The 23,136-nt window shown below is 38.9% G+C and overlaps 1 protein-coding gene across 6 annotated transcripts in view; it reads right to left on the bottom strand.

Annotated features, from left to right (window-relative positions):
• Positions 1 to 13,101: 13,101 nt before the first annotated feature.
• Positions 13,102 to 23,136, bottom strand: part of scn8aa (sodium channel, voltage gated, type VIII, alpha subunit a) — a 63,612-nt gene continuing 53,577 nt past the window's right edge. For 4 of the 6 annotated variants that reach the window (XM_053240673.1, XM_053240677.1, XM_053240672.1 and 1 more), the window contains exons 22-27: positions 20,373 to 20,657; positions 19,873 to 19,926; positions 19,651 to 19,788; positions 19,432 to 19,536; positions 19,068 to 19,338; positions 13,103 to 18,973 (exon numbers count right to left, since the gene is read on the bottom strand). In XM_053240673.1, coding sequence (XP_053096648.1) covers positions 17,826 to 18,973; positions 19,068 to 19,338; positions 19,432 to 19,536; positions 19,651 to 19,788; positions 19,873 to 19,926; positions 20,373 to 20,657 — 2,001 coding nt within the window. In that variant the 3' untranslated portion in view covers positions 13,103 to 17,825. Of the gene's footprint in view, positions 18,974 to 19,067; positions 19,339 to 19,431; positions 19,537 to 19,650; positions 19,789 to 19,872; positions 19,927 to 20,372; positions 20,658 to 23,136 lie in introns of all 6 variants that reach the window. The other 2 variants (XM_053240675.1, XM_053240674.1) reach the window with 1 other exon arrangement.

Below are 23,136 nucleotides of genomic sequence, written 5' to 3'. Positions count from 1 at the left end.
CACTCCTTTTACACTGGAGCATACACAACAACCCTAAAGCACTTTTTCAGCCTCGAGCTAGCTATTCTTCACAAACATGAATACACCCCCACACTCGCCCAATTTAGTCTTTGCAAATTCCCACCTGTTAGCTAGCTCTCCCCTGCTGCACAACAGCTATTAAGCTGGGAGGGTGAGGGTTAACATGCTTTCTCCAAAATGCATGAAGCTACTTTAATTGCTTCTAATTTTGCTAAACACATTTCAAGGAGAGCACTAATTGCCTAATTCTGTATACACGACCTAATTCCTGCCCCTTTTTTACCATCACTAAGATTGACAGGGGATGAGAAGAAGACTATCCTAGTTCTACCCAGAGCAAGGCTAATTACACTGTCTTAGACTTCCAATCACGGATGTCTGTGACATCATTGTGATTCCAGCTAATGATCTTCCAATGATGGGTTCGGGGACCAGGGGTGCTTAGACCTCTCAATACAGGTTATTTTTATGAAAATAATCCAAGTACTTAACATTATTAAATTTTTATTCATTATTTAAATATTTATTGGAGTCAGAGATTTTATTCCTGAGTTTTCCATAGAAATTTTGCATTCTACGCTTCCAAGTGGCGCAACAGAAGAGCACTCGCCATATCGCCTGTGCCGAATGATCAGCAGTTGGAAAAGATGCAGTTGGCTGGGTTTGCATCTCTCAGAGGAAGCATGTGATAGCATTCAACCTCCTGATGAAATGGATGCGAGTGGGTATTGGCCAAGTAACATAGTAATACAATAAAATTAGGGAGAAAATTAGGAGACAAAATAAATAAATAAATAAATAAACATTTCCATTCAAGTTGGCATTATTCAAAGGTCTACCTGTTTTTGAGTTTTGGATTAAAAACATTCATTTCTACTGAACAGTCGAGCAGGCTAATAACTATAATAACCTAATAATCATTATAACTTTGATAATAGTGGCTTGAACTAATGCCCTCAAACTCCTGATATCACCAAGCCTGACCTCAAGCCTAATAAATTAGAGATGCCAATAGTTTACGAATAGAGCTTTGATTAATCTTGGTACAGTCCAATTCAATTTTCACCCACCTCGTCTCGTTACCCATAACCGTCACACACAATATACACCCGAATCTCCATAAAGAAAACTGAAGTAAAATGGAGTAAATAGGTTTTAAAAGAAGAGGGTAACTTTTCCCCTCCTACTTTCATCTAAGATTTTGCCTCTTAGTGTTTTATTGTTTCACTCCCGATTCTTGTCCACCGGAACACTTCACTGGGTCAAGTGATAGGTCATGGGTTAACAGGATTGTAGCTTCAGGAGGGCGCGCAGGCCCGCCTTTTACTTTCTACTGGCAAAAACCACACACAGGAAGTAACTTCTAAGCGACTGCATCACACAGGAAGTAACCCCTGAGAGTCCACTGTACACAACAAGCTACCACAAGCTCTTAAACTGATGCGTACCCAAAATGCAACCATTTTAAAATGGTTTAAAATGTATAGATAGATGGAGGCACTTTTTGAATACGTATCTGACATCATTTTATGCATTGCTTCTGTTTCCTATGAAACTTTCTATGAAAAATCTTTTCAAATACAAAAAAAGGCCATAGGTCATCAACTATCAAGAGACTAGACGGTATTTACAGATAGTGAAGAACATGCTATGAAGACTTCAGCCACAGCAACAGGGATAATCATGGAACACAAATGAAAAGGAACTATTACAAAGAGTGCCCATTGCGCTCCTCCATTCACTCGCTCCCTCCATCTCTGTTTCATTTATCCCACAGGAGGTGACCTTGGGATGCTCCAGCATTTCACAATAGGGCGTCACCTTGGGATCTCTGCTCATCTCAGAGATCCTTCCAACCTGCGACAATAGTTCAGCTGCTGTATATGAGCAAAAGGAATCTGCGTCCACCCCCCTACACAGTGCCGCTCATGGTTGAGATGGCTTTTTGTTTTGCAGAGCTTTGTGAGGACTTTATGATCTTGTAGAAGCACAGCCCAGTCTGTTTTATTTATCTGGTCTCCCATACAGGCTCGTAGACCACCGGGCCTCTGCGCTCGTCAATAAATCTGTCTGTTCAACCCAGGGTCCGACTTCCCCATTTCATTTACACACTCTGACCTACAGAACGAAGGGATCGACATGGTGAGAGAAATAAAGAAGAGTGAAAGATGAGAAGCGGACATGAGTTGACAGAAGAGGAAGAGTGTCTGAATGGACTGAGAGAGGTGAAAAGCGAGTGTGAGAGGGCTCCAGCACGTTCGCTGAAGCGCAGGCTCCCAGGAAAAAAAGAGCCCTATTCAGCAGGCTTCCTCCAGATGCTCACTTCAGATGTGTCCTCCTCCAGGCTAGAGCAAGGGAGCAAGAGAGACCGGCACAGGAAAGAAAGATAGCAATCTGATAGCCTGCCATTAACAGGCCAAATAAATGGAGAAAAAAGGCCCGGCTAAACTATTGACCTCAGTTACAAAGTTTATTAGCAGAAACATTAGCAACAAAGGTGTAATTAGCTTGCAGCTCTGGCTATGAAACCGCATCTGGAGAGAAGCTAGTGAATCTATTAAAGACTAGCAGGCTGAAACATCTTTAATTGAAAAGGCTCCACTTTTCACAATGAAACCCAGATGTAGACAGGTGTGATGCATCTTTTGATATTTCTACTTAAAACACTATATGTATGTAGTGGTAGTATAGCCACAGCAGTGTACTTCAGTAATGATAAAGATGTAGTCAAAATTAGACATTATATGCAAAGTTTCCAGAGGAAAAAGTTCTTCATCAGCTGTGCAATGAAAGTGCTTCTGAGGTAGTAGGACATGAAACTGCTGAAAGACGTTTGTCTGGAACACACTGTTTTTTTACTACATTCACTATCATTTCTGAAGTCTGCTGCAGTTATAATACTATATGCATAGAGTGTTTTGTGTACACTGTAAAAACACTGTATTAACATATATTGTTTTATATATTTATATATAATATATTTATATATTTATATATATATTTATATTCGTGTATTGCTTGCTGCACTATTCAATTTATCTTTGTCTCCTAGCCAAGCCATGTTACTGAATTCCCAACAGTCTGAGTCATCATCTTTAAGAGAAGCAGACAGACCCTGGCTAGGAACTATTTTTGCATTTTATCTTCCCCTTTTTATATGTTTTTTGGAAAGAAAACTGAAAGTGAAATTAGAATTAATAACCGGGTTATTTGGGATACTAAAGTTATTAAGGTTATTAAAATTGGCAAAAGTGGCATGGCGGTGCAGCGGGTAGTGTTGCTGCCTCACGCGGTTCATACGGTGAACTGCTTGTGTGGAGTTTTTCATGTTTTCGCCATGTCTGCATGAGTTCCTTTGGGTTCTCTGGTTTCTTCCCACCTCCCAAAATCATGCACGTAGGTTGATTGGTTGGTCTAAATTGCCCCACGTGTGAATGTGTATGCATGAGTGATGCCGTGCTATGGACTGGATTCTCATCTAGGGTGTGTTCCCACCTCATACCCAGTGTTTCCGGCATAAGATCTGGCTCTATCATGAATTAAATGAAAATTGCTAAACAAGGTGACGAAACAACTCTTTCACAGGTATTTTGCAAAATTGAAGTTGCCATCAAGCTGAGAATTAAAAAATTTCAATTCATTAAATTCTTTATTACAAGTAAAATTGCATGAGCTTACCATTCTTCACCAACAAACTAACTGCAGCAGTAACACTAATCCAAACATAGTCACTAAAAGAAAACAATATTATCACAACCTTGTGTCTTTTTTTTTTTTTTTTCAAAACTGCGTAGGAGAGAAGGTGACATTGTTGTAATACAGTATTGGAATGAATGCATAAATCTATAAACATCAGCACACCTCTGACTCTACACTGTGACCCTACCCAGCACCCTACTATTCTCTCCTTGGCCATTTTAAGGCCTGAGCCGAGGGAATATATCAACTAGAAATAGCAATTTAGGCTGCTGGTCCCTGGGGACAGGCCACGAGGAGTGACGGGAGCATGAAGTGAAACCTGTCTGTGCAGTTCTGAATAATACATGCAGCTTGCTTATTACAAATCCGGCTAGGACACGCTGGCACCGTGCTAATATTACTACCGCCCTCATCCCACGCACACATACACACACCTTGATACAGTCAGACAGACTGATGCACACACAGCACTGGTTTAAACACTATGCTGCTCTGACATATGATTTCACATGTCTAAGTAAAACAGATGAATAACAGCTACCTTAATCTTAGTTATTTGCTGCGCAACTGCTCTGTGCATTTCTAATTATTGTTTTAACACAGTCATCAATATTTTACACAAATGAGAACATAGACTTTGGATATTGACTACACTGAGGTAAACCACTGAGCCTTGAGTTTAATAGTGGGACAGAAGGAGACCACAACTTGGTAGTAATGGCACCATCTACAGATCCTTCTACAGGATGCACTGCAGAAAAACATGAGAGACGTCAGAGACATCTGAGGACACAATATGACCGATCACGTTAAACTGTTAAACTGCTCTTAGCTAAATACTGACCCCTAGTGGTCAGCTGCAAACACATCCCCTGTTGGGGTTTCTTCCATTACTGTTTTTTTTAATATTACCCTGTTATCTTGCCCTCACCATGGACATATTCATCACCATACTCAGTCAACTGTCAGCATTGTCAAGTGAAGTTTGTTATATGACCTTCTGGAGTCCTGAGGGATCAAATCAAAATGAAAACCCTGGAATCTGAAACAATTTCCTTTCCAAAAAAGCAAAAACCTGGCAGAGCTGAATAGGGCATGCCTCACTTTGGGGATGGTGTTCTCATGGTAGTGAGCAGTGTTGGGTTTCTGCCAAATGTAGAACTTTGGGATATTTTGAGTAGATTGATGACATATTACCGCAATTTATGATCCAGCTGGTAGCGTTACAATATGTAGAAAGTTCAAGAAGGGTGAATACTTTTTCAAAGCACTGTTTAAGGAAATGTACAAGGCAACCTAAGTCATGAAAGTCTACGATGAGGTCTAGAAAGGAAAGACTGCATGCTCATGGTTTGGATCTATTACACTGCACTTATAAAAGGACGTCCAGTACTAAGGAAAAATGAGAAAGAAACATCTGTAACAGTTTATTATAAGGTCCACAAATAAGAAATATGCATATATTAATACTTAATTAAAGCTTTCATAATGCTGAATTAATACATGCACTAATCCTTGGTACATCACGGAATAATGAAAGAATAGTAAGTAATAATGATATGAATAGTTAAATATTAACTTAATTAATCTTGTTTCATGACTTGCAATAAGGACCTCATGATAAAGTGTTACTGAACTGTCATAAAGCAGCAAGCTGATGCCTTAAAGCATCTCCGACAACAAAATATGACATGTTAAACATGACAGCAAAATACATTGAGCTAACTAATGTAGGTTAGTAAAAGGTTAGAGTCAATACACAAGTTGTCATGTAGTAATACAACATCCAAATATAGTATATTAATTTATCTTACATACTAGTTTAATAGTTTTGGGTGTGGATGAAAATTCCTACAAGACTGACTCATCACCACACTATGATAAAAATCAGGACTCCTTCAGCCTAAGAGAGTTATGACTCATTTCAGTGGAACTCAAACTGTGACTGGGCTTTAATGAGACTAACATTACACCAACCCCTTATTACACACACACACACACACACACACACACACACATATATATATATATATATATATATATATATATATATATATATATATATATATATATATATAGTACTGTGCAAAAGTCTTAGGCACCCTATTTTTTTTTAGTACAAACTTTGTTATAGTTTTTTAGCTTATGACTTCTAAATTTCCAAACATTACTTTTCCAGAACAAAATTAAATGTTACCGAAAAATGTTTGTATGACAGTAAAGAAAGCAGCATATTACATAAGAGACACTTTTCAGACAAAAAAAACATAATGAAGGCTGCTGGGTTTTTCTGCAAAAATAAGACGCAAGTGTGACAGTTAAAGTCTCCAGAAGAACTGTGTCTGCTTCTGCAAGATGCCCAGTCACACTTACAGCTCATTTCCTTATAAAACTGCACAAATTGTACCTGAGACTACTATTTTTTTTTATTTCTCTTCATAGTATTTTTTTAATGTAGAAACATTTAGTTTCATTATTTTTGAAGGCATCTTTGCACTACGGCATTTCTTTGCATGTGCCTAAGACTTTTGCACAGTACTGTATATATATGTACTATATATATATATATATATATGTATGTATACACCTGACCATAACATTCATACAGCATGTGCTTCTTGAACATCCCATTCCAGATTTAGTCCCAATTCGCTGTTATCCTCCACTCCTCTGGGTATTCTTTCCACTACATTTTGGAGTGTGGCTGAGGGGATTTGCCCATTGAGCCACGAGAGCATTAGTGAGATCAGGCACTGATGTTGGGCGAGGAGGCCTGGGGGGGCAGTCACTCTTCCAGTTCATCCCGAAGGTGTTCAGTGGGGTTGCGATCAGGGCTCTGTACAGGCCACTCAGGTTCTACCACTCCAACCTTGGCAAAACATGTCTTCACATGATAATGACAATGTACACAGGGGCATTATCATGCTGGAACAGGTTTGTGCCCCTTAGTTCCAGTGAAGTGAACCTGTAATTTTACAGCCTACAAAGACATTCTTTACAATTGTGTGCTTCCAGATTTGTGGCACCAGTTTGGGGAAGAACCACATATGGGTGTGATATGGTCAGGTGTCCGCAAACTTTTGGCTATATAGTGTGTATGTATGTATATATGAAATGTATATAATGCCAGAAAAATACATATAAAGATATATAATATATATATAATGCCAGAAAGAAAGTCATGCTAATAGGGAAATCCATGAGGTTGTGCTTATAACCAGTGTTCCCTGAAAGGGAAGAATGAGGATTATGCAATATCTTACCTGATAAAGCCTGTCAGTGCGGGTCGACTACATGAAGCCAAGGGCGGTTGTAGGATTCAATAACATCTGGAATCTAGTCCAAAACATCTAGGGATTACAGGAGGATCCATGATATCTACAAACATCATTTTAAAGCAATTTGAGAGCAACACTGGGGAACAATATCAACCCAAATCATATCTCTATTATTTACAGCTTATAATTATATTTACAAATAATGTGGGTGGAGTGGCAAAGTGGTGCACAAGTGGCACATCTCCAGGGTCTCCGGTTCAATCTCAGGTTAGTGTCAGTGTGGAGTTTGTGCACGTTCTCCCACGTGTGTGTGTGGGCTTCCTCTGGGTTCTCCGGTTTCCTCCCACCTCAGGTGAACTGAGTGCTGTAAACTGCTCCTAGATGCGGACAAGTGAGCGCATGGTGCCACATGATCGTCGGAGTGTCTCTGTCTCCAGATTCAAAGCTACCATCCTGAGGTGTTTTATTCTTACACATCAATTTGCCAATGACTACAATCTTAATGAATGACATTTCACACTATTCAGTTGTTCATTGTTACATTTAATGTTGTGGAACATCCTTGAGACCAGTTAGTTCCTTTAATCACTTAATTTATAGCTATAATAATTTAAATAGCTAGAATAATTTATAATTAATTTATAAGTTATAAGTTCTAAATACCAATTTTGCTAAAGTAATATGTAATAATGAATCAGCTTCAGTCTTGTCCTTGTTTTTCACTCAGCTACATTAGCTACTCATGTTAGCATCAGCTTCAGCAGCTGTAGCATTTACCTCATGAATTTACACCAAACACACTTTAAAATATTCGCCCTGAACTTTAACAGTTGACTTTAACATTTACTTTCAGCATTAACACATTACAGCAAAGTAAACTGTTATCGAATATATATATATATATATATATATATATATATATATATATATATATATATATATTTTTTTTTTTTTTTTTTTTATGTAAATATATATATATAAACTGGGCACATTTCAGCAAAATGCTAATCAGTGTCAACACTTGATTTGACTGAGGTGACTGAAATGTTCAAACTAACTTCGCCAGTTTACAAACGGCACTGAGGGAGCTGGAAATCCGCTGTGTTTGTTTTTCTTTTTCCTCTCAACTTTTCCTTTTTCCTTTTCCTCCAAACACCCCGATAAGCATTTGACCAGGGGGGATGGCAAACACAACACAGCACCTCTTTGTCGAATTAGTTACACTATCTATAGCAAGAACTACTAAAATATAAAAATATAAACAGATAAAATCTAAAAAGAAATAACTAAAAATAAAAATAATCAAATTTTTAATCCAAAATTTGAATCCAATAGTCTGTTTAAATAAGCTACAACAATGCACCTAACTACTACAGACGGCACATGGCATGACGTGCTATTTGGACATTTGTAGTGTATGTAGTATGGATTTGGAACACAGCCCTGATGACTCATACCCAGTATTAGGGCTGTTCGATTCCAGGAATTTTGGAGTCGAGTCGGATTCTGATTCCTAGAGATGCGAATCAGTGGAGTCGATTCCAAGAGTCGATTCCACACAATAATTTCCTCGATTCCAAAAACCAATACATAAGGAAAAGAACTGGGCAAAACAAACCGTGTAATATTAATTAAGCACATGGAATGGCTTTGAAATGCTATGTATTTCAACACGATGCTGCTGTTAAGTATTTCAAACTGAACACTGGACCAGGTATTTGCTGATTGTATTTCTTTTTTTTTTTATTGAGCAAAGAAATAGTACAGTATCACACCAGAGTTCTATACCCTTAGTACTTTGTGTTTGTGTGTGTATATATATATATATATATATATATATATATATATATATATATATATATATATATATATGTATATACGTGTGTGTATGTATATATATATATATATATATATATATATATATATATATATATATATATATATAAATATATATAAAATATATATATATATATATATATATATATATATATATATATATATATAATATATAAAGCTTTGGAGTCGACTTGCCTGGAATGCCTGGAATCCACTCACCCCAGCCCTACCCAATGAATCACACATTTAATGTCCAAAGTCCAAAGGTTGTGCATTAATTGCTGCTTTAACAGTTGGTTTTTGCAAGTTGCAACCTTTACACGGTGCTCAAGTGAAAAGATCTCTTCCCTGATCTCTTCATCTTATTCAAATGTATCACTTTGAACACAGTCTCTAACTAGTCTCACTGACCGCTAGGTGTGGCGAATATTAAAGGTCCAATATTATTGCTAGCTAATTTTATTTCAATCATTTATTAGGGATTCCTGGAGGCTGTGGGGTTCTGAGCAGCCACTTATATGTTTTATCAGATAGAGTTTGCTCTGGGTCAAGTGTACTGATTAATCCAACGGTGTTATAAGGATATAAGGAATTAAAAAAACAACGGGACGTGCTGTTATAGGAGAATAGCTAATCAGTGCCGGGGTTGTAAGATTTCCACCCAGAAGATAATGATTTTCCTATAAGAGCACTCCCTGTCATGTTTTATACCACATATAAAACATTAATTTGTCACCGACTGCAACTTTTTAGTTTATTAACGAATGACATGTCGTGCTTTTAATATTGTGGACTGTCCATGGGACAAGTCCTGTAATCACTTACATTATAGCAGCTACAAACAGTCGTTCCTTCACCAGCATCTCTTTTTATCTCTCTCTTGATGTTAATAAGGGCAAAAAGCTTGCCATGTTGCTGAGAAACTGGAAAACACAAAGACAAAGACAGCAGAAAGCTTTCTGACTGTTACAAAGCCCTGACATTAGAGACTCCTTCCATAAAGAGTAAATAAACATCTGCTTACACAGAGTGTAACAAAATCAACAACTACCCTTTTTCTTTATTAAAACGTTTTTAATCTGTTTATTATTAGTCTTAGATTATGTGGAGTGTCCACCATCCCTGTGAATTAACTCAACAGAAGCAATATCATATCAGAAGAGTGCATTAATATAAATCTTGCAGACAGAACTCTTGTCAGAGCTGCTGTTATAGAAAATTAATCAACACCTTCTGACCAATCAGATTTGAGAATTCACCAGTTTTGTGGTATATGCATATTTTATTGTGCCAATATATATGTAAAAACAAAACAAACAAACAAACAAAAGCATTTAGGTAATGAAAGTAATGCAAGCCTCCAGGATGTAGCAGCCTATGCAGTAATCTCACCACTAGATGGAGCCATTGGACAACCAGTAGTTAGGCTAACAATTCTAATTGCCTGGACACAGATTACCTACTTATATAATCAAAACATACACAGATAAAATACACATAAGTTATATGCTATAAAATACAGCATTGTTATTGTAGGTGTATAAAGCTTCATGAATATTACCATATGGACAGTGGTGAATTATCTGACATCTCACCTTTTTTCTATTTTTGCTAACTATTAACACATAATGTGGGGGAAGAAACCAGAACATTTGTGGGTTTTTGTCTTGTTTCTTCTCGTTTTCTTAAAGGACACAAGGTTAAACCATTTTATTTGTGGTGCAATAACAGTAAGTTAGTAAGTCAGACTTATACTGTACAATGCTGCATATTTTACAGAGGCAAACATGTACCTGTGTTATTAATGTCATTTATACCACAGTGCACTAGAAAGGGTTGATTATGTTTCTGTAAAAGCAGAGTAATGGCTGCAAGGATTATAGAAATGTGCTTGTTCTGATACATTATCATTTTTATAATAAAAACATACACAGGGACTTGTATGTTGGACGTAAATGGATTTTTAAGAAAAAAAAAACAAAGCCTGCTTACTGCACAAACACTTCTGCATTCTTCTTAATACTGCTTCTGCATTTCTGGTTCTTTCACTACATACCCAGTAGCAGTATTTTACATCTGGTAAACTGCTTCATCTTACATACATACACAAGTAGGAAAGTAAGAACGTATGTAATTTATATAACTTAAACTCACTGAACACTTTATTAGGAACACCTGTACACCTACTCATTCTTGCAATTGTCTAATTAGCCAATGGTGTGGCAGCAGTGCGGTGCATAAAATCATGCAGATATACATGTGTTAGACAGATACACAGATGTTCACATCAACCATCAGAATGGAAGAAAAAATGTGATGAGTGATTTTGACCGTGGCATGATTGTTGGTGCCAAATGGGCTGCTTTGACTATTTCTATAACTGCTATATCTCCTGGAATTTTCACACACAACAGTCTTTAGAGTTTACTCAGAATGGTGCAATAAAGAAAAAACATCCAGCGAGCGGCAGTCCTGCGAACAGAAATGCCTTGTTGATGAGAGAGATCAACGGAGAATGGACAGGCTGGTTCGAGCTGACAGAAAGGCTACAGTAACTCAGATAACCCCTCCATACAATCATGGTGAGTAGAAAAGCATCAGAACATCTTCAGAACTTTAAGGCAGATGAGCTACAACAGGAGAAGAGCACGTCAGGTTCCACTTCTGTCAGCCAAGAACAGAAAGCTGAGGCTGCAGTGAGCACAGGCTCACCAAGACTGGACAGCTGAAGACTCGAAAAATGTCGCATGGTCTGATGAATCTCGATTTCTGCTAAGGCACACAGATGGTAGGGTCCAAATTTGGCACCAGCAGCATGAATCCATGGACCCAACCTTCTTGTGTCAACAGTCCAGGCTGGTGGAGGTAGTGTAATGGTGTGAGGAATGTTTTCTTGGCACACGTTGGGCCCGTTAATACCATAATACCTGTCAATCATTGCTTAAATGCCACAGCCTATTTGAGTATTATTCCTGACCACACGCATCCCTTCATGGCCACAATTTACCCATCTTCTAATGGCCACTTCCAGCATGATAATGCACCACGTCGCAAAGTAAACGTCATTTCAAACTGGTTTCACGAACATGACAATGAGTTCAATTTTCTTCAGTGGTCTTCCCAGTCATAGGATCTGAATCCAGGAGAACACCTTTGGGATGTGGTGGAACGGGAGATTCACAGCATGAACGTGCACTTGAAAAATCTGCATGAACTGCTTCGCAGAATCTAAAAGGAATGTTTCCAACATCTTGTGGAAATCATGCCACGAATGTTGAGGAGGTCCTTCCCAGTATTAGTATAGTGCTCTTAATAAAGTGTTCGGTGGGTGTATATAAGTGCCTTAAATAAATACAACAACAATAGTTAGTGTCAGCACTCTGTAACAGTCAGAGGTGAAGCTGTAACTTTAAGTCTTCAGGATGGAGGGCTCTGCGGTTTCTTGGTAATATGACAAGCTTTTCTTGTCTTATTAACATTAAGAGAGAGAGAGAGAAAGGAGAAGCTGGTGAGAGAATGAGTGTTTATAGCTGCTGTAACATACATTATGACAGGAACTAACTGATGTTTGCTGATGTACCACAATATTATACATAATGTGGCATAAGAGGAATAAAACACTTCAGGGTGCTGGAAAATATTCAACTTCGGGGTGGTAACTATAACTCTGCTTCTAGTCAGGCCACATCATTCCAGCCATCACTGATTATTTTTCTATAACCAAATGCTGTGTCATGTTTTATTCTTTACCTGAGAACTACAATAGACTTGATTCAACCTAGACATGAAAACTATCAGTTATCAGTCAAAAATGTACATATAGATGAGACTGACCAGTAGTGCATTCATTACCCATAATCCTCAGCACACACAGCCTATACAGAAACTAGGTGGAGCCTATAGCAGAGTCAGACTAGCCTTTAAAAAGCATGGTAGGTGGAGTAAAAGGGGATTTTGGCACGGCACATCATGCAGTGATTCATTTCCATCTTCTTTAGGAGCTTCAAAGCACCTCAGTATTTAGCAGTGCATGTGGCTTAATAAGTTACCAAGCTGGCTTTGTCTGAGTGATGTGACTGATCTTCATAAGGGGTATTGTAAAACCTCAAGAATACACTGTGCTTAAATATTTTACAAAAGAGAGCGTGCATAAGTGTGTGTGCAAATGTGTTCTCAAATTAGGTTCCATGTTAGGCACAGAACCATTATTCGCAGCAGAGCCTGTGTTAACACCCACACCCACCCTCCCATTTTAGAGCCAGAACCATATTGCTTGTGTGTGTGTGTATGGTGCATGTGTGTAAAGTGCATTGAGGCGCAGGTTGGTGCAGGCGGGGGGCCGAGCTGGGAGTAGGCTGCTGACTCAGCCACTAATGGCGCATTCGTTTATCTGCACTGCAGTGCTTCGCCGCACCCTGCCTCCCTCCCACTCCCTTTTCCTCTCTCTCTCGCTTTTACCACACGTGCACACACCAAGCACACAGAAGAGGGGGGATGGACACAGACATTTGGAGATCTACACCAAAGCATAATTTCATGAGTGGATTTTTAAAAAAAAAATTAAAAAAGGCAGGGAAATCAGCAGCATAAGGTCTGAGATTTTTCGAGAAGGAAAGGCAGAGCTGGAGAGTAAACATGAGGGGAAAGCATGTGACTTGTCAACAAGGATGTGGTAAAGGAGAGGCCAAGAGAAGCTCCAGCACTGTACTGTGTAGATGCATTTTCCTCCCTTTTCGAAGATAATTCCTGTGACACATTTCCCCAACACTATGCTGGAGAAGTGCAGATCAATCACTCTAAGAGCAAGGAGCTTAGATCAAATTCCCATGGGGCTTCTGAGGTGAGGCAGTTACAGTGGGGACGTGGATACCTCACCACACAGCTAATGGCTTTGTATTGATCTGCCTGCAAAAACATGACTTAGTGGAGCGATGTGCAGAGTCCAGCAAATTTTCATGACACTGTCAAAATCCATTCTCACTCTCAGGCTCATGGGAAGATGGCTCATTATACAGACACACACATGAGTGTAGAAGAACACACTACCCAAAATGAAGGCAATGTGCTGGCCATGTATTAATACCATGTTGAAGGTTCAGCTCAATAGCAGTGCTTTTGAGAGAGGTGATGCAATGTGGCTGGTAATTATAGTACTCTATAGAAATGATTAGCTATAACATGCATTCAAATGGACGCTGATGGATAGCCGGTCAACAGCCTGTTATTTTTTTATTCCTCAATAAAAGCAGTTGACACATTTTATAACTGGAAGGCTGCTTTATTGTTAATAAAAAGGTTCGTGCTCAAATGAAGACAATTTTATATGTTTGTACTAAGAGTCCAAGTGGTTGTGCCACACACACCATAACATGTCCTCCTACAACACTGTGTCAAACAATAACAACGGTTTGAAAAGCACTTATTTTTCAGCAAAATGGAAAAGCATTTCTATCATGCTCAAAATGAAATTGGCCAGTAACCGATTACTGATACAAAAGTGAGTTCAGATGGGGGAAAGAAAAAAAAATCAGAAGGCAAGCAATTTTTTTTGTCACAAGCCAAATGGATGATACACAAAGCACAGAAATATCATTGTAACATCAAATCTAGTGGATTGTTTTCCCCTTGTTTTGTGTAGGTATTCCTCTGGCAGTATGTCAGACACCTTGTACACACTAAAGTCCCTGATTTGCATTGTGCTCCATTTTCATTTCCCATCTCTTTCCCCTCCGCAGGTCGTTTGGTATGGCACCATCCTCCGGAAAAAAATGCATTTCAGAAATTGCAGAAACATGGAAAAAGGCACACATAATTTGTGAAGTAGCACTAGAAACAAATCACAGGAACTGAAGAAGAACAAACAAATGATTTGAAAGATATTACAGCCAGTGTACTGATCCGGGGGTTACAGCACTAAAAGAAACAGGGGACATCAGCATCTCAGTGACTGTTGAGTTCTTCGGACTCAGTGGGTGAACGCTGGCCGAAGGTCGGACGGAGCGTACACGCACTGTGTGTGGCCGTTAGACAGGACTCGGGATTCACAAAGGTGTGCTGGTAGTGTAATCGTAATCATCATACAGTATTAAGTTCCAAGCAGCTCCAATAAAAACTGTGTGTGAATTTGTTCCCCAAACACAAAAAAATTGACATCCACTGGACATGTTGCATATATAAACAAAAATCTGACAGTGCTCTTTTATATATGCTCTCATACATATACATATATTACGTATATTCATATATATTTATATAGTTTGTCTAATATAGTATCCTTGGTACAATAGATCATTCAGTTATTCCCCCGACAATTTGAAGTGATCAATTAAAAAAAAAAAAAGGAAAGTAACAAATTTGACAAGGGCATTAGCTGGAAGCCATTCATGTATTATTGTTATTGTTATAATTCATTAACCGATTAATAGTAGTCGTTTAATCTGTAAAATTCTGTATTTACAAAAACCACAACAAAGCATGCCGGTTAAAAGAAAAGCATATATTACAATACTTGTCGTCTCTCTCAAGTGTTAAGTGTAGTCTTTACTTTTCAGCAATTGTGCCATGGACATCATAGCTCCCACTGAACCATACATTAACACGTCATACAGTGTGTAAGTGTGATTTTACAACACGGTACAATCGCATTCGAGGAGAAAGGGGTGTGTCAGGAGAAACTGCATGGTCGCCTATGCTTTTCACTGGGCACCGATTTGGATTGGAGTCCACAGTTCCCACTCAGGAGATCTCAGGCAGTCGACAGACCAACAAACAGGTCTGATAGGGAGAGGGAGCTGGGCTGTAAACACTAAATACACACACACTCAGGCTCTGATGGTGTGGATTCTAGTGCCTTCAGTGATTCGGGGTCATCATCACCTTTCACCTTCTATGTGTATGGGCTAATGAGGGCAGAGAAGAGCTTGGCAGGTAAGAGCGAGTTAGAACAATAAAAAAATTGTCATTTCAACTTTTCCTCTGTGAGAAAAGAGTGATGACTGATCTTGGTTGTTCCTATTTGTAAATCATCTTCTCTGGTTCCCTGTAATTCTTACAGTAAGACATTCAAATAGCCCATGGCATAATGAGTAGAAACAAAGAATAAATAAAAGACATTTGGAAGAATGACATTTTGTTCTTTTCCAAGCTTTAAAAACATTTCACATTCAGAGCAAAAGTGGATGGCAGTTTGCTCAAGAGGTTGCAGACATAGTTTTCACGGTGCCATATAGACAATTTTCCCATATAGACAAATAGTATTTAAAAAACAGATGAACTTTCCATAATTGCATAATATTCACTGTCACAAGCATTCTTCACCATAACCTGGATTATTCCTTTTATCATGTCATTCTCAGAGCAGAGCTTCATTGTATAACATCCACTCTGCATATGCCCCATACTACACATTTTATACTGTCAATATTTACTCTATTATTCAACAGTCAGAAAGCCACCCAGTAGATGCATTCCTAATAGCTACCCTACTGCTCTTCCTAATGTCTCCAAGACAAAACACACATCTAACAAAATACACAACCCCTGATATGGTCACCATGATTATGCATTACCTTTAAAACAAATAGACTGAGACAACATTTAAAAAAAAAAAAAAAAAGTATGTTAAAGAGGTCACCTCCAAGAGAGGTCTGGTCCCGACTGACAAAGTATTGTAAGAGATTACAGATGGCATGGTGGCTTGCTGCAACCTTCATAGACCCTTGATTGCATGTTACAAGCCTGGAAATTAAGGGCCAAATCATATTGCTGGTGCGAAATGAAAATAAACCCAGGTTTATTTGCCCAAGACTTTGATTTGAATAGAAACCTAACCACAAGTTCCTAAAGTCTGGGGCAGTGAAAGTCTGTAAGTAGACCTACAAAGTGGACCTGCTTCAAGTGTGCCACAATGTATATAGAATAAAAAACTGCTTTTGATAATCCACTGACTCTAACTATATGGATTTTGCATGATCTGAAAGTTGGTTAGTTACAAAGCAATGTTTATCGTGGGGTAAGTACAACCAGAACAATTAAGAACAATTTTTGAGTATTACCAATTTCCCCTTTCCAGTCATTTCTATTGAAATATTTACCTGTGGACAGCCTCGAACGTATGGTCAAGCCACATTTGTGGTCAGAGTAGAAGTGTCAAGTGGACTATGATTATACATGCATGATTTCTGATCAAAACATGCCACCATGCAAGTCATTTCTATGCACGAGCACAATTAGTTACTTATTTATCTGGAACTCAGTCTGAGCAAGTCCCTTACAGCCCAAGTCAAAACCCTGATTAACGAGCCCAACCCAATTTGCAGTGTGGAAGTCTATGTATAAAATGTCTTTTTTTAATGCAAGTATAACAAAGAGATGATGAAAAGACTAGCGACATGGGCCAAATGTTTCTTTTTTTACCTTCATTTTTGTTTCTCGATAAGATGCACATATATTCATCTCACATAACCCTTGCATAATTTTCTGGTTTGTCATTTTCCTCAGTTTCCCCTCTCATTTCAGTCCACTCTACTGTAATCTGTTCTTTTTCTGGTCAAAGGACAATGTTCCAGAAACTTTCCTGGACCGAGTGGGGGATTTCCCGCTGGATTTCGGCAGTGTTTATAAGGGGCAAATCTGTAGCAGAGGAATGCTAACCTCCACACGGGGTGGTGTATGTTCTATGGGTGGTGGTCCCTAACGTAGATATCTGCCATGGTTCTTTCATCGTGTTTTTAGTTGCTTTGTCAAGCTGTAAAATCTTGGTCGCTGAATACAGATGCCAAACAGTAAGCTCATTAGGGTTTGATTTGGTCGTAATCAAAGTGGTAAGAAACCAAGCTGCTTTCTCTGCACTGGCGCATCTGTAATGTCTGTAAACAACTTTTTTTTCCGTTTTCTGGGTTTCATTGAAAATGGTTTTCCTTTACATTTGTTAGAACTGATCGAGTCTCATCACAATTGTGTCTTGTTTTGGCTATAACCACTGGCATAGTTCTAACACTTTGATTCCTTGATGTCTTTTTGGTTTTTGCCATTCTTGCCTTTGCTTTCGCTGTCATCCATTTTTTCTTTCTCTGGTTTGGTCACGCTGTCGTAGGAGGGCAGTGAGGCAGTGGAGGGTGTGTCCTCCTTCTTCTCCTGGTTGGTCCCTCCATTCTCCAGCTTGCCACTGCTTAGAAGACGCTTGCAAATGAAGCCTCGGCGTACAAGGTGGGCGCGGTAAGCACGCTGGATGACCGAAGCAGACATGTGCTCCTGCTTGCGCCGCAATGTGGTGGTAATGGGCTCAAAAGATACCTTGGAGGGATTGGCGGCAATGAAACGCTCCTCCATCTGCTGCCGCATCATGTCCAGGTCACCACTGTCACCCAGAACACGCTTGGTAAAGGCAAACAGGATGTCCAGGCAGTGAATTCGGTCTCCACTCACCATGGGCAGGTCCATGGCAATGAGTTCTATCGTGTTGGGCTTAGGCACCCTTAGGGGGTGCTCGAGAGTGTCAGCAAAGTCACTGAGCTTTGCAAATGTGATAAACTGCGAAGCTGTAGGATCAAACTTCTCCCAGATCTCATAGAAAGACTCAAAGTCATCTTCGCACAGCGGATCAGCACTCTCTTCTGTCGCCACGCTAAAGTTTTCCAGGATAATGGCGATGTACATATTTACCACGATCAGAAAAGACACAATGATGTACATGACAAAGAAGAAAATGCCCACGGAAGGATTGCCACAGTTGCCCTTTACCGAGGTACCTGGGTTCTCCTTCTCAGGATCACAGTCTGGAGGGTAGTTGAGGATGGGAGCCAATAGGCCATCCCAGCCTGCTGAGGTGGTGATCATAAACAGAATGATCATGCTGTTTCCAAAGGTCTCAAAATTGTACATGTCATCAATTCCAGATTCCCGTTTGACATAGGCAAAGTTAGACATGCCGAAGATGGAGAAGATGAACATGACCAGGAAGAGCAGCAAGCCGATGTTGAACAGAGCTGGCAGTGACATCATCAAGGCAAACAGTAAAGTCCGGATGCCTTTGGCGCCTTTGATCAGACGCAAGATACGACCAATTCGAGCCAAGCGAATAACCCTGAACAGTGTTGGTGACACAAAGTACTTCTCAATCAAGTCTGCTAGGAACATACCTATTGTAAGACACAAATGGGAAAGACAAAAATGAGCAGAGGAAACAGGATTATACAATCATATACAGACCTTACAATATGGAGAGGGACTTACCGACTATAGAAAGAATGACCACAACACAGTCAAAGATATTCCAACCATTGGTGAAATAGTAATGACGCAGGGCAAAGAGCTTGAGGACAAATTCAGAGGTGAAGACCACAATGAAGATGAAGTTCACCCAGTACAGTATATTTTCTGTCTCCTGTGACTGATCATCTGTTTCCACCATCATGGTTACCATGTTCAGACAGATGAGAATCATGATAGAGATGTCAAAGACCTGCTGCGTCACAAAGTCAAACACCATTCCCTGGATCTTGTTCTAGAGGACGAATTAACAAGATTAGAGACTCAAGATTAGTTCCGGGACATACCTTTACTGTTATGTGTGCAGCCGTGTACGGGTGTATACTACCTGAGGTCTAGGTATGGGTTTTTGTGGTTTCTTTGAACCAAGTTTCTTCATTGCATTGTAGTATTTCTTCTGTTCTTCTGTCATGAAAATATCCTGACCTCCAAAGTATAGGAACAGACAATATTTGGTTACAATCAATATAACATTTGGGAGAATGTACATGCTACCAAACAGCAAATATTCTAATCATTCCAAAATGAAGAAAGAGAGGAGCCTTATCTTTTTCTTTTGCTGGTTGAAGTTGTCGATGATGACACCAATAAACAGGTTGAGAGTGAAAAACGAGCCAAAAATAATAAAGATGACGAAGTAAAGGTACATATAGATGTTGTCCTCATACAAGGGCTGGTCTTCCACCTGACATCACACAAAAAATGAAAGAGTTGGCTTTGAATTCTGCAAGGGTCATCAAAAAACAGATACTGATATTCCTATTCATACCTTTCGTGAATCAACAGCTGCATACATAATGTCCATCCAACCTTTGAAAGTAGCCTATGATTAAAAAAAAAAACACAAATCCATTAAACATCTATTTGCATTGCCACCTCACAGCTAAAGAGTCCTCAGTTTGATCCTGAGCTCATTTTATTGTCTATGTCTACGTTTCCTATGTTCTTCCTGTGTTCGCATGGGTTTCTTCTGGTTCTCCGTTTTCCTCCCACCTCCCAAAAACAGACCAGTAGGTGGACTGGCCCTGGTAAATTGCCCCTAGTTCCTCCAAGACCCTGACCAGGATAAAGCACTTACTGAAGATGAATGAAAGTCCACATCACACACTGAACAATACAGAAACTGAATTATACATGGATGAAGAGACATATTCTTACAGTCCACCCTTCAACCACACCCTGTCACATAACCACAAACATAAAGACAAAGAAAGAAATATACTGGAAATACTGATTGCTAGCATGAGTATCATCAACAAAGAAGCTCACCACTTGGAGCAGAGCTAGATAGCCGGCACCCACGTTGTCAAAATTGATCTTGACATTCTTCCAGCGCACTTCAGTGTAGTTCGAATTGATGAGTTCGATGCACTGCGTCCTGTTGTTCACCTCGTGTGGTTTAAAGTATTCCTCAGAAGTTTCATTGAAGCAGTAGTAGTACTTCCCCGCAAACAGGTTGACGCCCATGATACTGAAAATCAGCCAAAAGATGAGGCAAACCAGCAACACATTCATAATGGAAGGGATGGCACCCACCAAGGCGTTGACTACAACCTAGAGCAAGAGTGGAAGAGACAATGCAGTGCTGCGTGAGGACCCAGAAACTGTACACACATATATACTCATCACAATCACTACCAGCTATGAACAAACATATATAATGCAGCGTCATATTTGTATGGCTCAATATATTCTTTTTAAGGTATCACAGAATAGCAAAAGGCCATATAAGATTTATTTTAACCCTTTCATGCATAATATCCACAGTCATTTTAAGGCAGGTTTGTTTTGTTCATTTTTCTCCCTAACTTGGTCACCTGCCAGCTCTCCCCTGTCATACAACAGCTACCAAACTGGGAGGGTGAAGGCTAACATGTGATTCCTCCGAGACACATGAAGCCAGCCATCCACACCTTTTCAAACTGCTGCTCTTGCTGCATCACAGGGTGGCGTAACACACTGGGGGGAAACCGCTATCTGCCCTCTTCCTCATACATGAGCTCACAGATGCCTACAATTGGCTAGTGTCACTGTGATTGACAGGGGAGAGTATAATGCCATCCCTCCCACCCAGAGAGCATGGCTACTTTTGGTTTCTTGGAATACCAGCCACGGATGGCTGTGGTCTCATTGGGATTCGAAATTTAAGGCAGTTTTTAGGATGATATAATCACTTGAGATCATTACTGTAATATTCCATAAATCATTATGCTGATTTTTGTTATTCTTACGACTTAATGCAGTAATGTGTCTTTCTACACAAAATCTCAAATAAAAATTTAAATATAAAAAATTATAATACTAATAATGAACTAATGAAAGCTTAGCTTTTTTAAAAAAAAGATTTTTTTGATAGTTTAAAAATACTAAGTAATTATAAATAAATAATTATTATTATTTCAATAAAAAATAAATTAAAGGATATAAATAGTTCTGTGGTTGTTTTTTTTGTACATCCAAAATCAGTTACATCATGCAACAGTTCTAAACAGTGTAAATTTTGAAAATGTTAAGAATATTTTGTTATTTTTTCGTATATTTTTTTATAAATTTGGTCATCAACATAAATATTTTAGACCAGAACATTAACAATTTCTGTTTATATTCATTTGCTGTTTAATATAAGTGCTATTTAGAAAAAGTAAAATTCATGTAACATGCAATTTTAAGCAATAAAAACATCTAAAGTATCTGGGCATGTGTTAAAATAATTTATGCATGAAAGGGTTTGTGCATTTCCATAAATTTAGTCTTTGGGGAAAAGAGAACAATGGCACTATGTGCAGTTTTAATCATGACCTCTTAATTAAGGTTAAGAACCTTAGAATTAGGGCATTATAGGGCAATTAGGGCAATCAGCATTATAAATACCTGCCATACAGATAGGCAATGCAAACCCAACAAACCCAGCAAACCCTTAACATAACCTGTTCCTCCACCCACAAGCAAGCAAGAACAGAACTACACTGATCATATCAAATCCCCACTTTCCCTGGGCTTTCCCCAGTCCCCCTCCACCCTCAGCCCTGTTCAGGATCCCATCCACCAGTGATTAGCGAGGAGCGGAGCGTGCTGTGGACGCTCACACGCTGTGTTAGGCTGGCTGAGCCGCAGCTCTGGGGCAGGCAGCTGAGCATGCATGTTTTTCACAGATTCCACAGTGGAGCCATATTCCCTCCTTACACACTAATTTAATACTGTGGAATGGTAAGATTCTCCTAGCAAATATGGGGCATGGTCTCTCCATTTGCTGTTAAAAGTACTGATAATTAAAAAAATTTAAGGGGAAAAAATGCTTCTCTTGACCTTCCTCTTGACCAAATCAATGTAACACTTTTTCAGCCCTTATACAGCACTATAGTATACATAGTACTCATACATCGTAAGATGATACACGATCACTACAAAAACTAATTCTTTGTATGATTCGTTTAAATGAATTGAAGTATGGGATAAAAGACAACCCCATTTAAAGTTATTTGTCAGGAGAATCAATGTTAGCTTTGAATTTAGCACACATTTAAATGTCACATAGACATTGCAGTTTTTCTTGACATTCAACACAGATATAAAAGTGAGGGAAAATGGCTTTCAAAAGTGCATAATGTGCATTGGCAATTGAACTGGACATGCGTGTTACATGGCATCATTGTGCAAACTCAAACACTGTTAAAATCAATAAATAAATGAATCAGGAGAGGCACCAGCACAGAGAGATTTACATACGTGAATAATCACAAGAGTGAACGTAGATCCTATCGGAGTAGATGGACATTAATGATCCGTGCTTAATCTGGGCTAGCATTGAGATTAACCACAACCCAGATCAAACTGCCAAATTCCTTCATACAGATTTATTTATTTATGTATTTATTTTTAAATAATGCTAATAAGTAAATATTTTTAAACTTCTCTTATTTCTCACCTCTCTGCGCTGCTGTCTCCTTATCAAGTCATTTATTCATTTTTAACTCATACTTTTTTGTTCAGTTAAAACAAAATGGCATTTCATTTAATGAACAAAGACTAATAT

The sequence above is a fragment of the Pangasianodon hypophthalmus genome, chromosome 16 (genome assembly GCF_027358585.1).
Source record: "Pangasianodon hypophthalmus isolate fPanHyp1 chromosome 16, fPanHyp1.pri, whole genome shotgun sequence".
Classification (NCBI taxonomy): Eukaryota; Metazoa; Chordata; class Actinopteri; order Siluriformes; family Pangasiidae; genus Pangasianodon; species Pangasianodon hypophthalmus.
The sequence above is the reverse complement of the archived record's forward strand: the minus strand, read 5'-3'. Positions and strand labels throughout refer to the sequence as shown.